We start from the raw sequence: 15,725 nt of genomic DNA, 5'->3' as shown, positions 1-15,725 counted from the left end.
ATTGCAAGTTGGTACAATCAGTCTGGAGTTTGTCAGAAAATTGGACATACCCAATTTTTCTGGGCACAAACCCAAAAGATGCTCCAACATATATCAAGGACACGTGCTCCACCATGTTCATAGCAGTCTTATAGCCAGAAGCTGGAAAGAACCCAGATGTCCTTCAACAGAGGAATGGATACAGAAAATATGGGACATCTACACAATGGAGGACTACTCATCTATCAAAAACAATGATTCATGAAATTCATAGACAAATGGATGGAACTGGAAAATATCATTCTGAGTGAGGTAACCCAATCGCAGAAAAACACACATAGTATGCACTCATTGATAAGTGGATGTTAGCCCAAAAGCTCGGATTACCCAAGATGCAATCCACAGACCACATGAAGCTCAAGAAGGATGACCAAAGTGTGTATGCTGCAGTCCTTCTTAGGAGGAGGATCAAACATATTCATAGGAGGAGATATGAAGACAAAGTTTGGGGCAGAGACTGAAGGACTAGCCATTGAGAGCCTGCTCCACCTTGGGATACAGCCACCTAACCCAGACAATATTGCTGATGCTAAGAAGTGCATGCTGACAGAAGCCTGATACAACTGTCTCCTGAGAGGCTCTGCCAGAGCATGACAAATACAGAGTTAAATACTCGCAGCCAATCATTGAATTGAAAGTGGGGTCCCCATTGGAGGAGTTAGAGAAAGGATTGAAGGAGGTGAAGAGATTTCCAACCCCATAAGAACAACAATACCGGGGTTGGGGATTTGGCTCAGTAGTAGAGCGCTTGCCTAGCAAGCGCAAGGCCCTGGGTTCAGTCCCCAGCTCCGAAAAAAGAAAAAAGAAAAAAAAAAAAAAACAACAACAATACCAACCAACCAGAGTTCCCAGAGACTAAACCACCATCCAAAGAGAACACATGGACAAACCCATGACTCCAGCTGCATATGTAGCAGAGGATGGCCTTGTTGGGCACCAAAGGAAGGAGAGAAGCCCTTGGTCCTGACAAGGCTGGACCCCACATGTAGGGGATTGTCAGAGTGGGGAGACGGAAAGGGGTAAGTGGTTGGGTGGTGGAAAGGAAATACTATTTGAAATGTAAATAAAAATCCTATAAAAATTAAAAAATAGGGGTTGGGGATTTAGCTCAGTGGTAGAGCGCTTGCCTAGCAAGCGCAAGGCCCTGGGTTCGGTCCCCAGCTCCGAAAAAAAGAAAAAAATTTAAAAAATAATAATAAAAAGATAAATAAATTCAAAGGCATTCTTTTCTACATAGACATTCAAGGCCAGCCTGGGATACATGAAACTCTATCTTGAAAAGAAGGAAGGAAGAAAGAAGGAAGGAAGGAAGGAAGGAAGGAAGGAAGGAAGGAAGGAAGGATGGAAGGAAGGAAGGAAGGAAGGAAGAAAAAAAGGAAGGAAGGAAGGAAGGAAGAAAAAAAGGAAGGAAGGAAGGAAGGAAGGAAGGAAGGAAGGAAGGAAGGAAGGAAAACTGTTTTGTTATTTTGGTTAGTTGGTTGGTTGGTTGGTTGGTTAGTTGGTTGGTTGGTTGGTTGGTTGGTTGGTTGGTTGGTTGGTTGGCTTGCTTTGGTTTGCTTTGGTTTGCTTTGGTTTGGTTTTGGTACATTGCCCAGGAATTGAACCCAGATCAACTGCTTGGATCTCACAGTGTTCTTACTGAAAATTAAATTTAATTTGTATATTTCCTCATAAAGTTAGATATAGAAATTACCATAAATATAGAATTCTGATCCAGAATATCCAAAAGAATTGAGTACAAAGACTCAAATGGATGCCAGTGTATTAGTGTTCATAGATCATCATTCATAATTCCCAAAAGATGTTAACAATACAATATCTATCAATTCATGTATGGATAAATGAGATATGGTATGCTCACACAATTGACTATTATTCTGTGTTTTAAAAGGTGTGATGCTGTGAATATATTTAACACCTTTGAAATATACATGTCCTAGATAGATTCATGTCCACTTGACACAATGTAAAGTCATCTGAGAGGAGGGAACCTCAATTAAAAAATATGCTCCCATAAGACCGAGTTGTAGGGAAGCCTGTAAGGCATTTCCGTAGTTAGTGATTGATGGAGGAAGGCCCAACCCATTGTGGGTAGGGCCATCCCTGGGCTGGTGGTCCTGGGTTCTATAAGAAATCAGGCTGAGAAAGCCATGATGAGCAAACCAGTAAGCAGCACCCCTCCCGCCTGCAGGCTCCTGCCCTGCTTGAGTTCTTCTCTTGACTTATTTTAGTGATGGACTACAATGAGGAAGTGTATGCCAAATAAGCCCTTTACTTCTGAACTTGGTTTTGGTCTTGGTGTTTTTATCACAGCAATCGATATTCTGAGACAACATACTATGTATAAAGCAATTAACAATGTTTGTCCATCGCAGGTTCGATAGAGTTTAAACACACACAGGAAAAGAAGAGGTTGACTCAACAGAGAAAGCACCAGTCCTGCGAGTCTGATCACTTGAGTTCTGTCCCCAGAATCCATTTAAAAGCTCGATTCAGCAGCGTTACTCTGTAACTCCAGCACTCCTGTGTTTCCATAGGAGGATGAGATAGGAGAATCGGTAGGGGCTAGCCTAGGGTACACAACATGATGACAGAAACAGCCAAAGGGACCCTGCCTCAGAAAAAAAAAAAGGCAGAAGAGAATCCACTCTGGAAAATCCACCATCTGGCTTCCATCTGTGGTGTGTGCCATCCCCTCCCTCTCCTACACACATGCACACGCAAACACACACACACACACACATGTACACACACCCACATGCACACACACCCACATGCACACACACACACTTAAATCTCTATGCACATGTTCCCACAACAACAGTTTGTGAACCCCGAGTGAGGAATGCATATTTGAGCTCAGTGCACATGGCCATTGTCTTCCCATGTGTGCTCAGCTGTATCCTCATCGCAGAGACATCTATCTGCCTTATTCTGGAAGACTGAGAACTTGTCATTTAGAGGTTGTCAGCTCTGGTGTACTTCTTGACAGCTGAGTCTTTCCATATCACAACTAACATTCCTGTAGACCCTGCCTTTTACCTCAGAGACCCACAGTCCACCAGAGGATGAGGACCCCCTTCCTCACTGGAACCAGGACCAAGGGAGGCCTTCCTTGCCTCATGATCCTGCCCTTTGGGGTTCTTTAAGGCTACCTCACTGTACTGCAGGAATGGGATTATATCAGATAAAGTTGCTATAGGGAGAGGAAAAGCTAAAATCAGAGTTGTTGAATTTTCCCGAGGTCTCCAGTGAAACATCAAAGATGAAGTCCTTTTGCAGGGCAGGGTCTACACACCATGCCCGCAGAAATTCTGGCTGTCCATCACACCAGCTTCCCTAAGGGCTTCCTCTTCAAGCCTGTGACCCTCCTCCACCCACTGAGGCTGACCTTTCCATGCCAGCCATAGCAATCATTCTCTCTGTAGAAGGTCCCCAGTGGTGAGGGACATCAGTTGCTACCCACACCTCACTTAATAGCTGAATTCATTTCCAAAGAGTGGCCCTGAGACCTGGGAGAAGGGGGAGGTAGTGACTAATTGTCTTTACTATAAATACCAGTGCTATAGCTATGGGAATGGGTGTCCTCTTAGGAGGACCATGATGCCTAACTATGTTTACCCTAATCAGTAAGTCCAGCTCAGGTTCAATAGACTTTAAACTCACACAGGAAAAGATGTTTAATCAAAGAGCATGTCATCTCATTCCTCCTGCAGGCCTAACACCCCAGCAGCTTTGACCATATTTCCTGGTTTGCTGTAGGGTCTGCTGGGACAATGAAGGGCACCCTGCTGGGGGGGGGGGGCAGCAGTCCTGCAACTTTGCTGGAAGGTCACCTGCCTCTGTCCTAGCTTGTCATGTATTTCTAAAGACTCCTGAGAAGTATATGACCCTCAACCCCCCTTTTTTCCACACAAGCCATGGGGAAAAGGAAGTTCATTCAGTAAGCAATAGTGTGGCAGTTAGAAAATTATCTACAGGGTATAAGTTAAGGATTTGGCTGGTAAAAGAAAGACAGGAACAAGGCTGGGTCTGTAGTAAATGATGGCTATCCCAGCACTTGGAAGATAGACTGTTGTGGATTGGTTCTTAATGCTATTTGTGTTAAGCTGGCTCCCAAAATCACCTGTGAGACACCGGCGGTCCCTGCCCTGAGCTGGTTCTAATTGGTAAATAAAGTTGCCAGTGGTCAATGGTTGGGCAGGGAGACCCAGGCAGGACTTTAGGTCCTGGAAGGGGGAGGGGGTAGAATCACCATGCCAGGAAAGGAATAGGATGCAAGCCTGAGAGCTGTGGAAGACAGAACCAGCCAGGTAAGAGTCAGGGAAAGGTAGCCCCAAGGGCCACTGCCCCTATTGGGTCTGTGGTAGCTGAGATGAAATTTGGATTTTAGAAAGTAATAACTCAGGAGTATCAGAGGGGAGAGTGTGTTAGCTACAGGGGGGTGTGGGAGTGGTCTAGCTGTTCGGCTGCTTAGGGAATATTAAAAATAAGGCTGTGTGTGTGTGTGTGTGTGTGTGTGTGTGTGTGTGTGTGTGTGTGTGTGTGTGTGTGAATCCAAAGCTTTTGGGTGGGTGTAGAGGAGGCACACACAGGAATTTAGAGTGGATTAACATTCAACTGCTTCTTCAGTGGACACAAAAGGATTGGGAGTTCAAGCCAGCCTTGACTGCCTACCAAGTTTGAGGCTAACCTGGGCTACCAGAAACCACACTTTAAAAAGAGATAGAGAGAAATAGGAATAATGAAGCTTTGGTGTCCTCTCCTACCCCCGTCCTTTAACTAGAGTCTCAGGAAGCCAGGAAACAGGGTAAATGCTTCTCCAGGACATCAAGCCTGATGACCAAGACCATACAGAACCTCCTCCATCTTGTATTCTCGCTGTGGCCAGTTCAGGTTTAACTAGACCCTTATCTCCTTCATAGAGAATCCCACAGAAAATTACCCAACTCCACTCTAGGAACTAAAGCTCGGGATGTCCTAGCTAACTTATCTTGGCTCCCTTACACTGCTTACTTCTGCTAAGCTCCCCTGCAGCTGCCACCTGAGCGAGATATCAGGACACAGTCTCTAAAAAACAAAAAACACGGTTTGGACACTTGAGGCTAAACTCGGGTCCAGAGACCCTTGAGAGTGGCCCTAGCTGGTTGGAACAAAGACCTATTGGCTATAGGCTGTGTCTGAGTACTCATCTCTGGTGAGCTCCCTGTAGCGCAGGAAGCTTTAGGAGTGTACACCACATACTACCCCAGACTAACTGAATCAGAATGCCCAGGGGAGGCACTCAACAGCGCAGTTCTTACAAGCCACTAGGGAGATAACCATCTGCTACCTAGAAGGCTTGGGTGCGGTATAAGGAGGTCGGCGCTCCCTGTCTCTGTCCATCACTTAAGATTTGAATCTGAATTGTCCCCTGAAGGCTCATGCTTTAATGCATGGTCTCCAGCTTATGCCACTGAGTCCAGCCTGGTCTACAGAGTAAGTTCCATGGACAGCCAGGGCTACATAATGAGTCCCTGTCTGAAAAGAAACAAACAAACAAAAACAAAAACAGATGAGGTTATGTTCCAGAGTCTTTGGGGATTGGTTGTTAGGGGAGATGATGATTATTGGAGGCTATACCCACCCTTGGTTCCCGTTCCTCTCTGCTTCCTGATGTGCCTTAATGTGAACAAAGCCTGAGAAGGAAGACCTGAGATAGGAGAGGCAGAGGAAGAAAATAGGAGAGTATAAAGGAGGGCGTCTCTGTGTGCTAAATGTGAACACGGTGTGCTGTTGGGGTTTAAGTCTCGGCTCGCGTCCGGACAAAGCACATCAAGCCAACATGGTTCCGTGTGGAGAGGTTTAATGAGAGAAGAAGAGTAGAAGAGGAGAGAAGTAAAGGAGGGCCATGAGCACGTGGAGGGAAGGAGGTGGGGATGGGGAGAGAAGGGACAAAGGGGAAGAGAAGGGAAGAGAGCAAAGAGCAAAGCGCAAGAGAGAGAGGAGGGGCCAAGGAGCCCCTTACATAGTCTCAGGCACAGCTGGCCGTTGCCAGGCAACTGTGGGGCGGAGCATACCTGGCTGTTGCCTGATAGCTGTGGGGGTGGAGTTTAGACAGAATACCAACATGTGCTAATGGGAAACTAACAAGAAGGAAAGCCAGGCTTGGCGGTGTGCCTATAATTCCTACTCACTATGGGGATGGGGGTCTGAAACAGGAGGATAGCCAGGAGTTCCTGACCAGTTTTGTCTACAAAGTGAAAGTGTCTAAAAAACAAAAATTAGAAAAACAAGGCAAAGGAAAAGAAGGAAAGAAGGAACTCAGGGGAAGCAGAAGGAGGGGGGAGGGATAGAGGGAGGGGAGATGCCTCAGCTACTTAAGTGCTTGTGTGCAGGCATGAGGAGCCAAATGTAGATCCCTGGCTTAGCATAAAGGCATGGCCAGGTGACAGGTCTATATGCCCAACACTGGGAGCATAAAACCTGTAGGTCCTTGGAACTCATTGGCCAGCAAGCCTAGCCAAATTGGAGTATTTGAAGATCAGCAGGAGACTGTCTCAGAGGCAATGGAGAGAGGGTTGAAGACCTCTGCCATCAACCTTTGACTTCCATGTACACATGCGTACACACACATGTGCATCTGTACATATAACTCCTAAAAGTAAGGGAGGGAGGGAGGAAGAGATCAAGCTAGAATCACCTCTTGATTCTATATATTCCTAACAATAAAAATTTTCCAATAATAAATTATCATTTTCAAAACCAATGGCATTTTCAAATGAGATTTCCCCACCAAGCACCTGGCTCCCGCCTGCTGCCAGAAAGATCAAAGACACCCCAACTGTAGCATCTAAAACTAGTCCCCTGTTGCCCCTCCCCCGGTCTCTTCTCTCCCCCCCCCCAAATAGCTCTACCCAATGAGAGCTAACTCATGCCACCCCAACCCCAGTTCACTTGCTGCAATCTTAAATCTGGAGCCTACAATGTGCCCTACTTGGAAGTAGATTTACTGCCAGTTTAATTAGTTAAATTAAGATAAGGTTATCAGTTTAAGCACTATTCCAATGACTGGCGTCCTTATAAAAGGGGAACATTTCAACAGTCGTACATGAGAAGATCATGACGAGACAAAGGTGAAGTGATTCCTTCATAAAAACAAAGCCACCAGGTAGCAAAAGCAAGTCAGCAGAAGCTAGTCAAGGTTCATAGAACAGACTCTCCCACACAGACCCTAGAAGTACCGACTCTGCTCACACTTGATCTTGGATTTATAGTCTCTGAAACAAACAGAACAACATCTGTTGTTTAAACCACCCAGTTTGTGAGACTTTGTTATAGCAGCCCCTGTGAACTCCCTTCACTACTCATTGAAGATTTACCCTCCCCCATCTCCCCACCCATTGCTCTGCAAGAGTACTGGGCAGGTGGCCAGCTGGTTAAGCATTGCCTTAGGAGAAAGAATTGGACTTACTTGAGCAAGCAGAGCAAGAATAGGTCAAGGTTAGTGTAAGAAGAGGCAGTGTCTGCCATTCGCAGAAATGGTAGGGCTGGCATAAAGGGGGTGAGGGTGCATGTAGCTGTGGGCAAAATAAACACCCACTTGTTGCTTAGTTGGAAAAGCCAAGATCGCAAAGGCTGCTCAAATGTCAAAGAGGTGGGGCTGGCGGGAATCCAGGGCTCCCCTGGACTCTATTGCTTGCTATAGCAGACTTTGCGACAGAGTTTTTATCTGGGAGGTGTGCAGGGAGCCACATGGAGACCTTAGGGTGATCCTGTACACATCGAGACCCAGCTTTTGAAGTTGCTGAAGCTGTTTCTTTTTGTGGTGGCTGCTCATTAAAGCAGCAGGTTTTGATGACCTGCTAAGTCAAGTTCAAAATATGTGAACTGAACAGGCAAGGCACCTGGCACTCCTCAGAGCAGCTCGGCTCTGCCAGGAAGCTGGAATCTCACTGTAGCTCTTGGAACTGCATTCTAAGCTTGACCATCGCTCAAGGAAGCCGGCTGGAATAAAAGCTCCCTGGACTGAGAAAGAGCGCAGCAGCTGAGCTCGCCCCGCCACCGGCTCACTAGACTCCTACCTGCAGCTCTTCAACCCACTCCTTCCCCATCTCCTCCTCCGCTCTAAACCAGTTCTCACTTCATTCTTTCCTTCTCTCTCTGCTCTCCCTTTTTCGGGCCCTCCCCGAATCTTCCTCTGTAGCTAAGAACCAACCTTTCCTGCTCCTCAGATTTCCTCTCCCCAACCTTCTCCTTTCTCCTTCTCTCTCCCTTTATCTTGCCAGCTTCTCTCCTTGCTCCCGGGTTCCCTGTTGGTCTCTCAATCTTTCACTCTACCACCTACCCTTCTTTTCTCCTCCCTTCCCCCTGCCTCAGCCCTCAGTGTTTGCTTTTCTCCCGGATGCGGATGAAAGGGTTGGCTTGCCCGTGCCCTGCCCTACCCAAGTTCTTGGAACTGGGGACCAGCTTAATGGCTGAGGGTTCCCGAGCTCAGGCGTCAGGTCAAGGGCCTCCTATAAACATCCAATTTCTTCGTGCCCAGTATGAAGGGCTGAAGAGACAGCAGAGGACCCAGGCTCACCTAATGGTGTTCCCTAAAGGTAGGACTGGGCAAATGCTGGGGAGGAGGGAACTTCTGTGGGTGGAACCGGGTGACTGAACGGCCAAGGAGAGGAAGAAAAGAGCTGTTTGCTGACCCAGTCAGCACTGAGACAGGGAAGCTTGATCAGGGTGACTGTGCCCAGCCTGTCCCTTAGTCAAAGGAACAGAGGCCCCTGCCAGGCGTTTGGCTAGCGGCCACCATTCCTGGTCTCTGTGCCTTTTTTCTCCTAGTTCTGATCTGGCTTGACTGGTCGGTCAGGTGAGCAGGCTTGGCACCATCGCTAGGCTAAGTAGGATGATGGAGGGTAAGCGTCCTGACTGGATCCACAGGCAAAACAGAGAGAATGGCTTTGGAGAAGAAAGATGGGGACTCCCAATGTGATGGCAGCTGACGGGGCCAGGACTCAGGGCTCAGGCAGGCAAAGTTCTACATTCTACAGTGGTAGGTATCGCACCACACCTTAGGATGGAGTGGTTATGTACACAGGCTTGGGACAAAGCCTGACTTTACCTTCCCCATCCCCCTCCAGACCAAATTAAACCAAAGCAGATGGAAAGAAAAAACATGGGAGGCTGTGGATAGGAGCATTTGTGGCTCTTGCAGAGGACCTGGGGTCCATTCCAGCACCTACAGGGTGGCTCACAACCCTCCCACTCCAGTTCTACTCCTTTTCTTACCTCCACAGGCACTGGGCATGCATAAGATGCACATATGTACATGCAGGCAAAAACATTTCTACAGGTAAAAATAAAATTAATCTTGAAAAGCTTTTCTTTCAGTGTACAACTAACTTCTCTGTGTTCTTGAATATTCTCTTTTGCTTGAAGATAGAAGGAAGACCCTATTTTAAAGTCTTTGCAGTCCGGGGCCCTAGCAGAAGGTTCCATTTGGCTAGGGGCATCAGCCCCCCTCCCACCCTCCCTCCCTTTGTGTGTGTGTGTGTGTGTGTGTGTGTGTGTGTGTGTGTGTGTTTCTCTCTTTCTCTTTATCCTGTATGGACCATAGACTAGAACTGAAAGTTAAGAGGTCCTGCTCTGAAGACCTGCCTGACCCTTCGACTACCCCCCCCCCCAGGCCTCCAAAGCCCTCTCTTGGTAGACTCAGGATGAGAGAGGGTTCCTATGTTTTCCTCTCCTCTTTTCTTGTTCTCCAATTCCTGAAGAGTATCCGAGCTCTGTGAAGACTAGTGTGCTTGCTATGCTAAAAGCGTAGTGAAAGTATGACCAAAACAGACCATCACTCTTACCTGGGGCCACGTGGAAGACTGCATCTGTGTGCAGAAATGGCTGCACCTGTGTGCACAACTGGCACCTGTGTGCAGAACTGGTTGCACCTGTGTGCTGAAATGGCCACACCTGTTTGCAGACCTGGTACCTGTGTGCAAAACTGCCACCTGTGTGCAGAACTGCCACCTGTGTGCAGAACTGGCCTGGCTGCATCTGTTCTTCTCATTTTTCAAGCAGGGACTCAGAGGGGCTTCCTGATGACATCATTCCTGTAGTACCATCACCCCCCCCCGCCCCAGTCTACTTTGATGCAATGAGGGTACTAACAAGTGCCAGGTCGGGATTCCAGGCTCAGCATGGATCTCTGGTTTCTGTAGGTAAACAATTCCTGATGTTCTAAAAGTTCACAGTGAGCTTCATATCCCACCAAATGGGAAAAAAAACCCTTGAGAAGGAAAAGGCATCCATCTGCATCTTCAGCTTAGAAGCCCGTCCAGAGAAGAAAGAGACACTGCAAACATCTCAATAAAGTGACCATGGGCTCTCTCCTCTGTCCATTACCAGAAGCCTAGGACACAAACCCCATAAGCTAAGGACGACATTCAGAGGGGGGTCTGTTAGTCAGCTCCGTGTGTTGAGACAAAGTGTCAGAGGAATAAACTTCAGAAGAGGAAAGGTTTACTGTGGCTCATGCTCTCAGGGCTGTCATTCCAGGGCCACTTGCATCTCTTGTTCTGGATCTTTGCCAGCACTTCCATCCTGTAGGAGCATGTGGTGACAGATGGTGCTCTCCTCCTGGTGACCAGGAAACAAAAAGTAGGGCAAGGTGCTGGAATCCCAGTACCCCCTTAGATAACACACGTCTGTGAAGCCAACGTCCTTTGAGTAGGCAAAGCTTCCATAAGCTCCTAAAGACGCTCATCCTAATCCTGGGACCAAGCTCTTAGCAAAGAACTTTTAGGACATTTAAGATCTAAATCACGGCAGTGTGTGTGCGCGCGTGTGTGTGTGTGTGCATGTGTGTGTGTGCGTGTGTGTGTGTGTGTGTCTATCCTTTTGTGTGTATATCCTTGATCCTTGCCAATTTTTTTGTTTTGTTTTTGCTTTTGGATTTTGGTTTTTGGTGACAAGTTTTCTTTGTGTAGCTCTGGCTGTCCTGGAACTTAGCTGTCCATAGACCAGGCTGACTTCCAGCTCATAGAGATCTGCCTACTTCTGTCTCCCCGGTGCTGGCCAAGGTGTGCACCATCACCTCCTGGCAATTCTTGCCATTTTTTTTCTTTTCTATTTTTCGGAGCTGGGGACCGAACCCAGGGCCTTGCGATTGCTAGGCAAGCACTCTACCACTGAGCTAAATCCCCAACCCCAATTCTTGCCATATTTAAATACTAACTCTCACTTGTTCCCAGACAGAGTTCACACACTCTCACTAAAGTTTTATTTGGTCATTGTTTGTTTTTTGTTCGTTTGTTTGTTTTTTGTTTTTAATAGAAATGACACTAAGACTCTCCTAGAACCAAAGCACTTTTTTTAAAAAGTGTATTTTATTTTATGTACATTGTTGTTTTGCTTATATGTATGTCTGTGTGAGGGAGTCAGATTACCTGGAACTGGAATTACAGAAAGTTGTGAGCTGACATGTGGGTGCTGGGAATGGAACCTGTGTCCTCTGGAAGAGCAGTCTCTTAATGACCAAGCCAAATCTCCAGTTCCCTCACTGAAGGTTTTTGTCCTTCATTTATGCTTTAGTTTTTTCAATAAAACTGGATAGCAATTGAATTCAGTTTTTTTATTGAAAAATTTATTTTCATACAATACATTCTGATCATCTTTTTCCCTTTCTCAACTCCATGCCTTTCTTTCTTTCTTTCTTTCTTTCTTTCTTTCTTTCTTTCTTTAAAATACAAACAAGAAAACACACAAAAGAAGAAAACCTCACAGAAACATAAAAGTGGAAACAAAAATATATAAGCAAAAGACCAGTAAGACAAACAAACAAACAAACAAACAACAACAAAATCCCAAACAAAGCAACATGAGACAAATGTCTACATAACCACCACTGAGCTCCTTTGTGTTGGCGATCTACTGTGGGCCTGGGGCCTGCCCTGAAATGTGGTTAATATACCCAATAAGACATCACTGGACAAGACTAAGATTTCCTATGCACTCGTGTACCAATTGCAGATAGCTTCTTGGTTAGGAGTGGGGGCCCATGTCTGCCTCCCTCTCTCCGTTCTGGGACCCTGTCTGACTTGAACCTGTGCGCGCTGCCATGATCTCTGTGAGTTCACGTGTGCATCAGAGCCCTGTTGTGTCTGGAGGATGCTGATTCCTTGGAGTCATCTGTCTCCCCCAGCTCTTATAATCTTCCACACTCCTCTTCTACACAGCTCTCTGAGCCTGAGAGGGCCGGGACGACGACATCCATGTCAAAAATGAGTGACAAAAATCTCTCACTCTCTGCACGTGTTCCAGCTAGCACCTGGATTTTTAATATATTTATTTGTTTGCTGCCTTTCTCCTCTATTAGGACCCATTCATAAGGTTGTGAGTATTCTCACTGCTATATATGGAACTTCGAATAAACAATGCCCTTGAGGGGTTAGGGATTTAGCTCAGTGGTAGAGCCCTTGCCTAGCAAGCACAAGGCTCCCAGCTCCAAAACAAAAATAAATACAAAAACAAACAAACAAACAAAAAAAACAAAAAACAAAACAAAACAAAACAATGCCCTGGACATAGTGTTTGGTAAATGTTTGTTGAATTATGAATAGTTAGAATTATATATTGGGGGAGAGTTCACGTGTCAGGTCATGTGTGTTTGCATGTGTGGGTTCACATATGCAATGTTCTGGGTATCTGATCCCCTTGGCTTTCAGGGTCTGGTCTTCCTTTAATCTGAAAGCTATGAGTTTTCCTCAAAGGGAGCCATCCAGAGACCTCCCACACCCGATGACACTGCTGTGCCTTCTCTTCTTAGAAGGGATCATGCCTGCTCCAGCAGAATTGATGACCAGTACTGTTTGGATTAACAAGGAGAGAAGGAGCTCACTGTCACCAGAGGAGACCGACTCTGAGGCTGAGGGGATGCTGGAGGAAGCGGACAGAAGCTGCCGTCAGGCTCCATGGCACACATACCTTGAGCTGCATCGCTTGGTTCAAACCTTCCATCTGGAAGCCGGTCACCAAGGCAACCCCAAGGGATACCTTGTGGAGCCGGAACCAAGGTTGTCTCCGGAGGGAGACACTGATGTTCTGAAAAGCAGTCAGAAGACACATCAGGAAATCAAAATCTCAGAGGTAGCTCAGCGGCAAGGTCAGGGGGACCGTGCCCCACTACAGGTAGCAGGCTCCAGTGCGCAGGGCCTTGCTTCCACAAAGAACCTACACAGGTCTGGAAAACCAGCTCACTATCCATTTCCCCAGAGGAAACCTCCCAGGATCTCCCAAGCTGCCCGGAACCTGGGCTTATACGGCCCACCTTGAAGCTTTCCACTCAGCCAGACATCTCATCCATGTGGCCACCTGTTGACTCATCATGGAACCACACAAAGCCACAACCAGAGCCTGGAACAACGAGCAACAGTTGGAGCACCTCGATTTTGGAATCATGGGAAATGAGTTTCTTAATGGTTTTTTTTTGTTTGTTTGTTTTGTTTTGTTTTGTTTTGTTTTTGTTTTTTGTTTTTCCCTTCTAAACTCAAGAGATTACCCAAGTCAGGATGAAAATGCTCTCTTAACCACCAACCCAATTTTAATCTAGTAACCCTAGATGCTCCTCTGTGGCTAGGACCAGTACAACACTTGGTCCCAGAAGCAAAGCAGGACCTTTAGCCAGTGGGTTATCTTGACTGGGAGTCAATGATTAGAGGAGCTCTCCTCCCCCTCCCCCAATACTTTCTGGTTTTTTGTATATGCTGGGAGGGTCTCCGAGAATTTAGCACCTTCCTTTCTAGTTCCTCTGTCCGGGGGACTTAAGAGACAATTCAATAGTAGTGGTCCTCCCATCTGCAACTCCCAGACAGTGGTCAGCCTGGGTAAAAAGGGCGTGACAGTCCCTCCTACCTTCCTGTGGGCTCAAGGAGTCCTTGGGAATGGATGGCTTCTTTCTTTCACCAGTCACTGATATGGTACATCCCAGCGTCATTTCAGATCTACTTCCGGTCAGCCTTTCCTTCTCTGGTTTTTTTTTTTTTTTTCTTTCCACTCTTTGTACCCGTGTGTTCCGTTCTGTTGATTAACTTCTTCTTAAAATCCATTAGCCAGGAGTGGTGGCAAATATGTTGAATCCCAGCCACTGGTAGCTGAGGGAAAGACAACTGGGAGTTCACACCTGGCTTACGTGAGACCCTGTCTCCAGCTAAACAGCGAACAAACCCAAATAGCGGCCAGTGTTGAAAACACATGGTAATCGCGGCCTGAGGGAGGAGCCTCATGCTCGGGAGATAGGTATTTCCACAAACTACTTCCTTTGCAGCCTGGTGGCTCACTCAGCTCCCTCCTGAAAGGCCTAGCATCTGGAGTCCAAGATAAAACCACAGACGGATAGACAGGCAGGAGCAGGTGAGGCTCTTGAAGGGGTCACAAGCACAGGAACCAGGGCTGGTGCCCCTATCTTGTGGATCTCAGAGGAAGCGGCAGGTCACGTGGTCAGTCTCTCTCTGATTCGTGGCTGGCATGGGGAGGGGAGGGCATTCTGGAGTAGGAATGTGGGACTCTGAAGATTTGAGGAGGAAGGGACACATCTAGTTGAGGTGTATCTATGATGGGCAGATGTGTCACCACAGGTAGCCTCTGGTGTCCCCAAAACTGGCAACCTACTCCAAGAACTTCCTTAGGAAATGAGAATGGCGCCTGTGATTCACCTGGAATCTAGGCACTTGGGGAGTTCGGTTACAGCCTCATGGCCCCCTTCCACAGTGTGGAGGTGGGGCACCTGTCTCTCCCTGTGGCAGCGGGGATTCCTGAATCAACTGTGGAGATAAAGAGGCTGAGGATGGCCCTAACTTGGGCAGTGTCCGTCTGGTATGTGAATTCATAGTTCTTTCCTGGAGTCTCAAACAGATTTATGATCCAACTCAACCTGAAAGGGGTTCGCCAGTGGCTGTGGAAAGGAAAGTCTTCTGTGAACCCCAACCCAGAGTCCAACACCCCCACCCCCCGCCAGGATGAAAAATATGCATTTTTAAACAAAGTGGAGTCTCCGTTCTTGAATGTGTGTGTTGGGGGAGGGGACCATTCTTTCCGGTTTACCTTTAGCACCGCAGGCACCTTTCCCTCGAATCAGATTCTGTATCTCCAAGCTCCGAGGCCTCTGGAGATCCGCTTAGCTTTAGGAAGTCACTTCCGTTCCTTTGCTGAACAGTGAATTAGATACTATTTTTTAAATAGTCTAATAAAATTCAAGAACACTTTCTGAAAAAAAAAGTCTCTGTCTTTCCGTCTTAATTTTTTTGCTTCTCATTCACATGTAATGGTTTCCTAATGCTGGTATTATGTGTTTCATGTACAAGCGCGTGCACATGTGTGTGGAAGTTGAAGGTCAACTTCAGGTATCATCCCTCCAGAGTTGTCCACTTTGGGGTTTTGGTGGCTTTTGGTTTTCTGTTTTGTGTACATCAGCGTGTGCTGGGGCAAGTGTGGCAGTTGTGTACCTGTGCATGTGCACTGAGACCAGAGGAGGAGGCCAGGGGTCCTTTTCTATCCCTCTCTGCCTTGCTCCTTGAAGACTGTGTCTTTTACTAAACCTAGAACTAGACTGGCAGGACCAATGATCCCCACAGAGCTGGGATTATGCGTGTGCGTGGCCTTTTCACATGGGTGCTGGGGATTCAAACTCAGGTCCTCCGGCTTATACAGCAAGTGCTCTTAAC

At 47.0% G+C, this 15,725-nt stretch overlaps 1 protein-coding gene across 1 annotated transcript; it reads left to right on the top strand.

The window, feature by feature from the left end:
* Nucleotides 1–7,930: 7,930 nt before the first annotated feature.
* C5h9orf152 (similar to human chromosome 9 open reading frame 152) lies at nt 7,931–15,279 on the top strand. The gene is given in 2 exon segments (NM_001400939.1): nt 7,931–8,621; nt 12,833–15,279. Coding segments are annotated over 2 exon segments (705 nt in total). The 5' UTR covers nt 7,931–8,422; the 3' UTR covers nt 13,339–15,279.
* Nucleotides 15,280–15,725: the final 446 nt, after the last annotated feature.

The sequence above is a fragment of the Rattus norvegicus genome, chromosome 5 (genome assembly GCF_021556685.1).
Source record: "Rattus norvegicus strain SHRSP/BbbUtx chromosome 5, alternate assembly SHRSP_T2T, whole genome shotgun sequence".
Taxonomy (NCBI): domain Eukaryota; kingdom Metazoa; phylum Chordata; class Mammalia; order Rodentia; family Muridae; genus Rattus; species Rattus norvegicus.
This window is presented reverse-complemented; position numbering and strand designations above follow the sequence as displayed.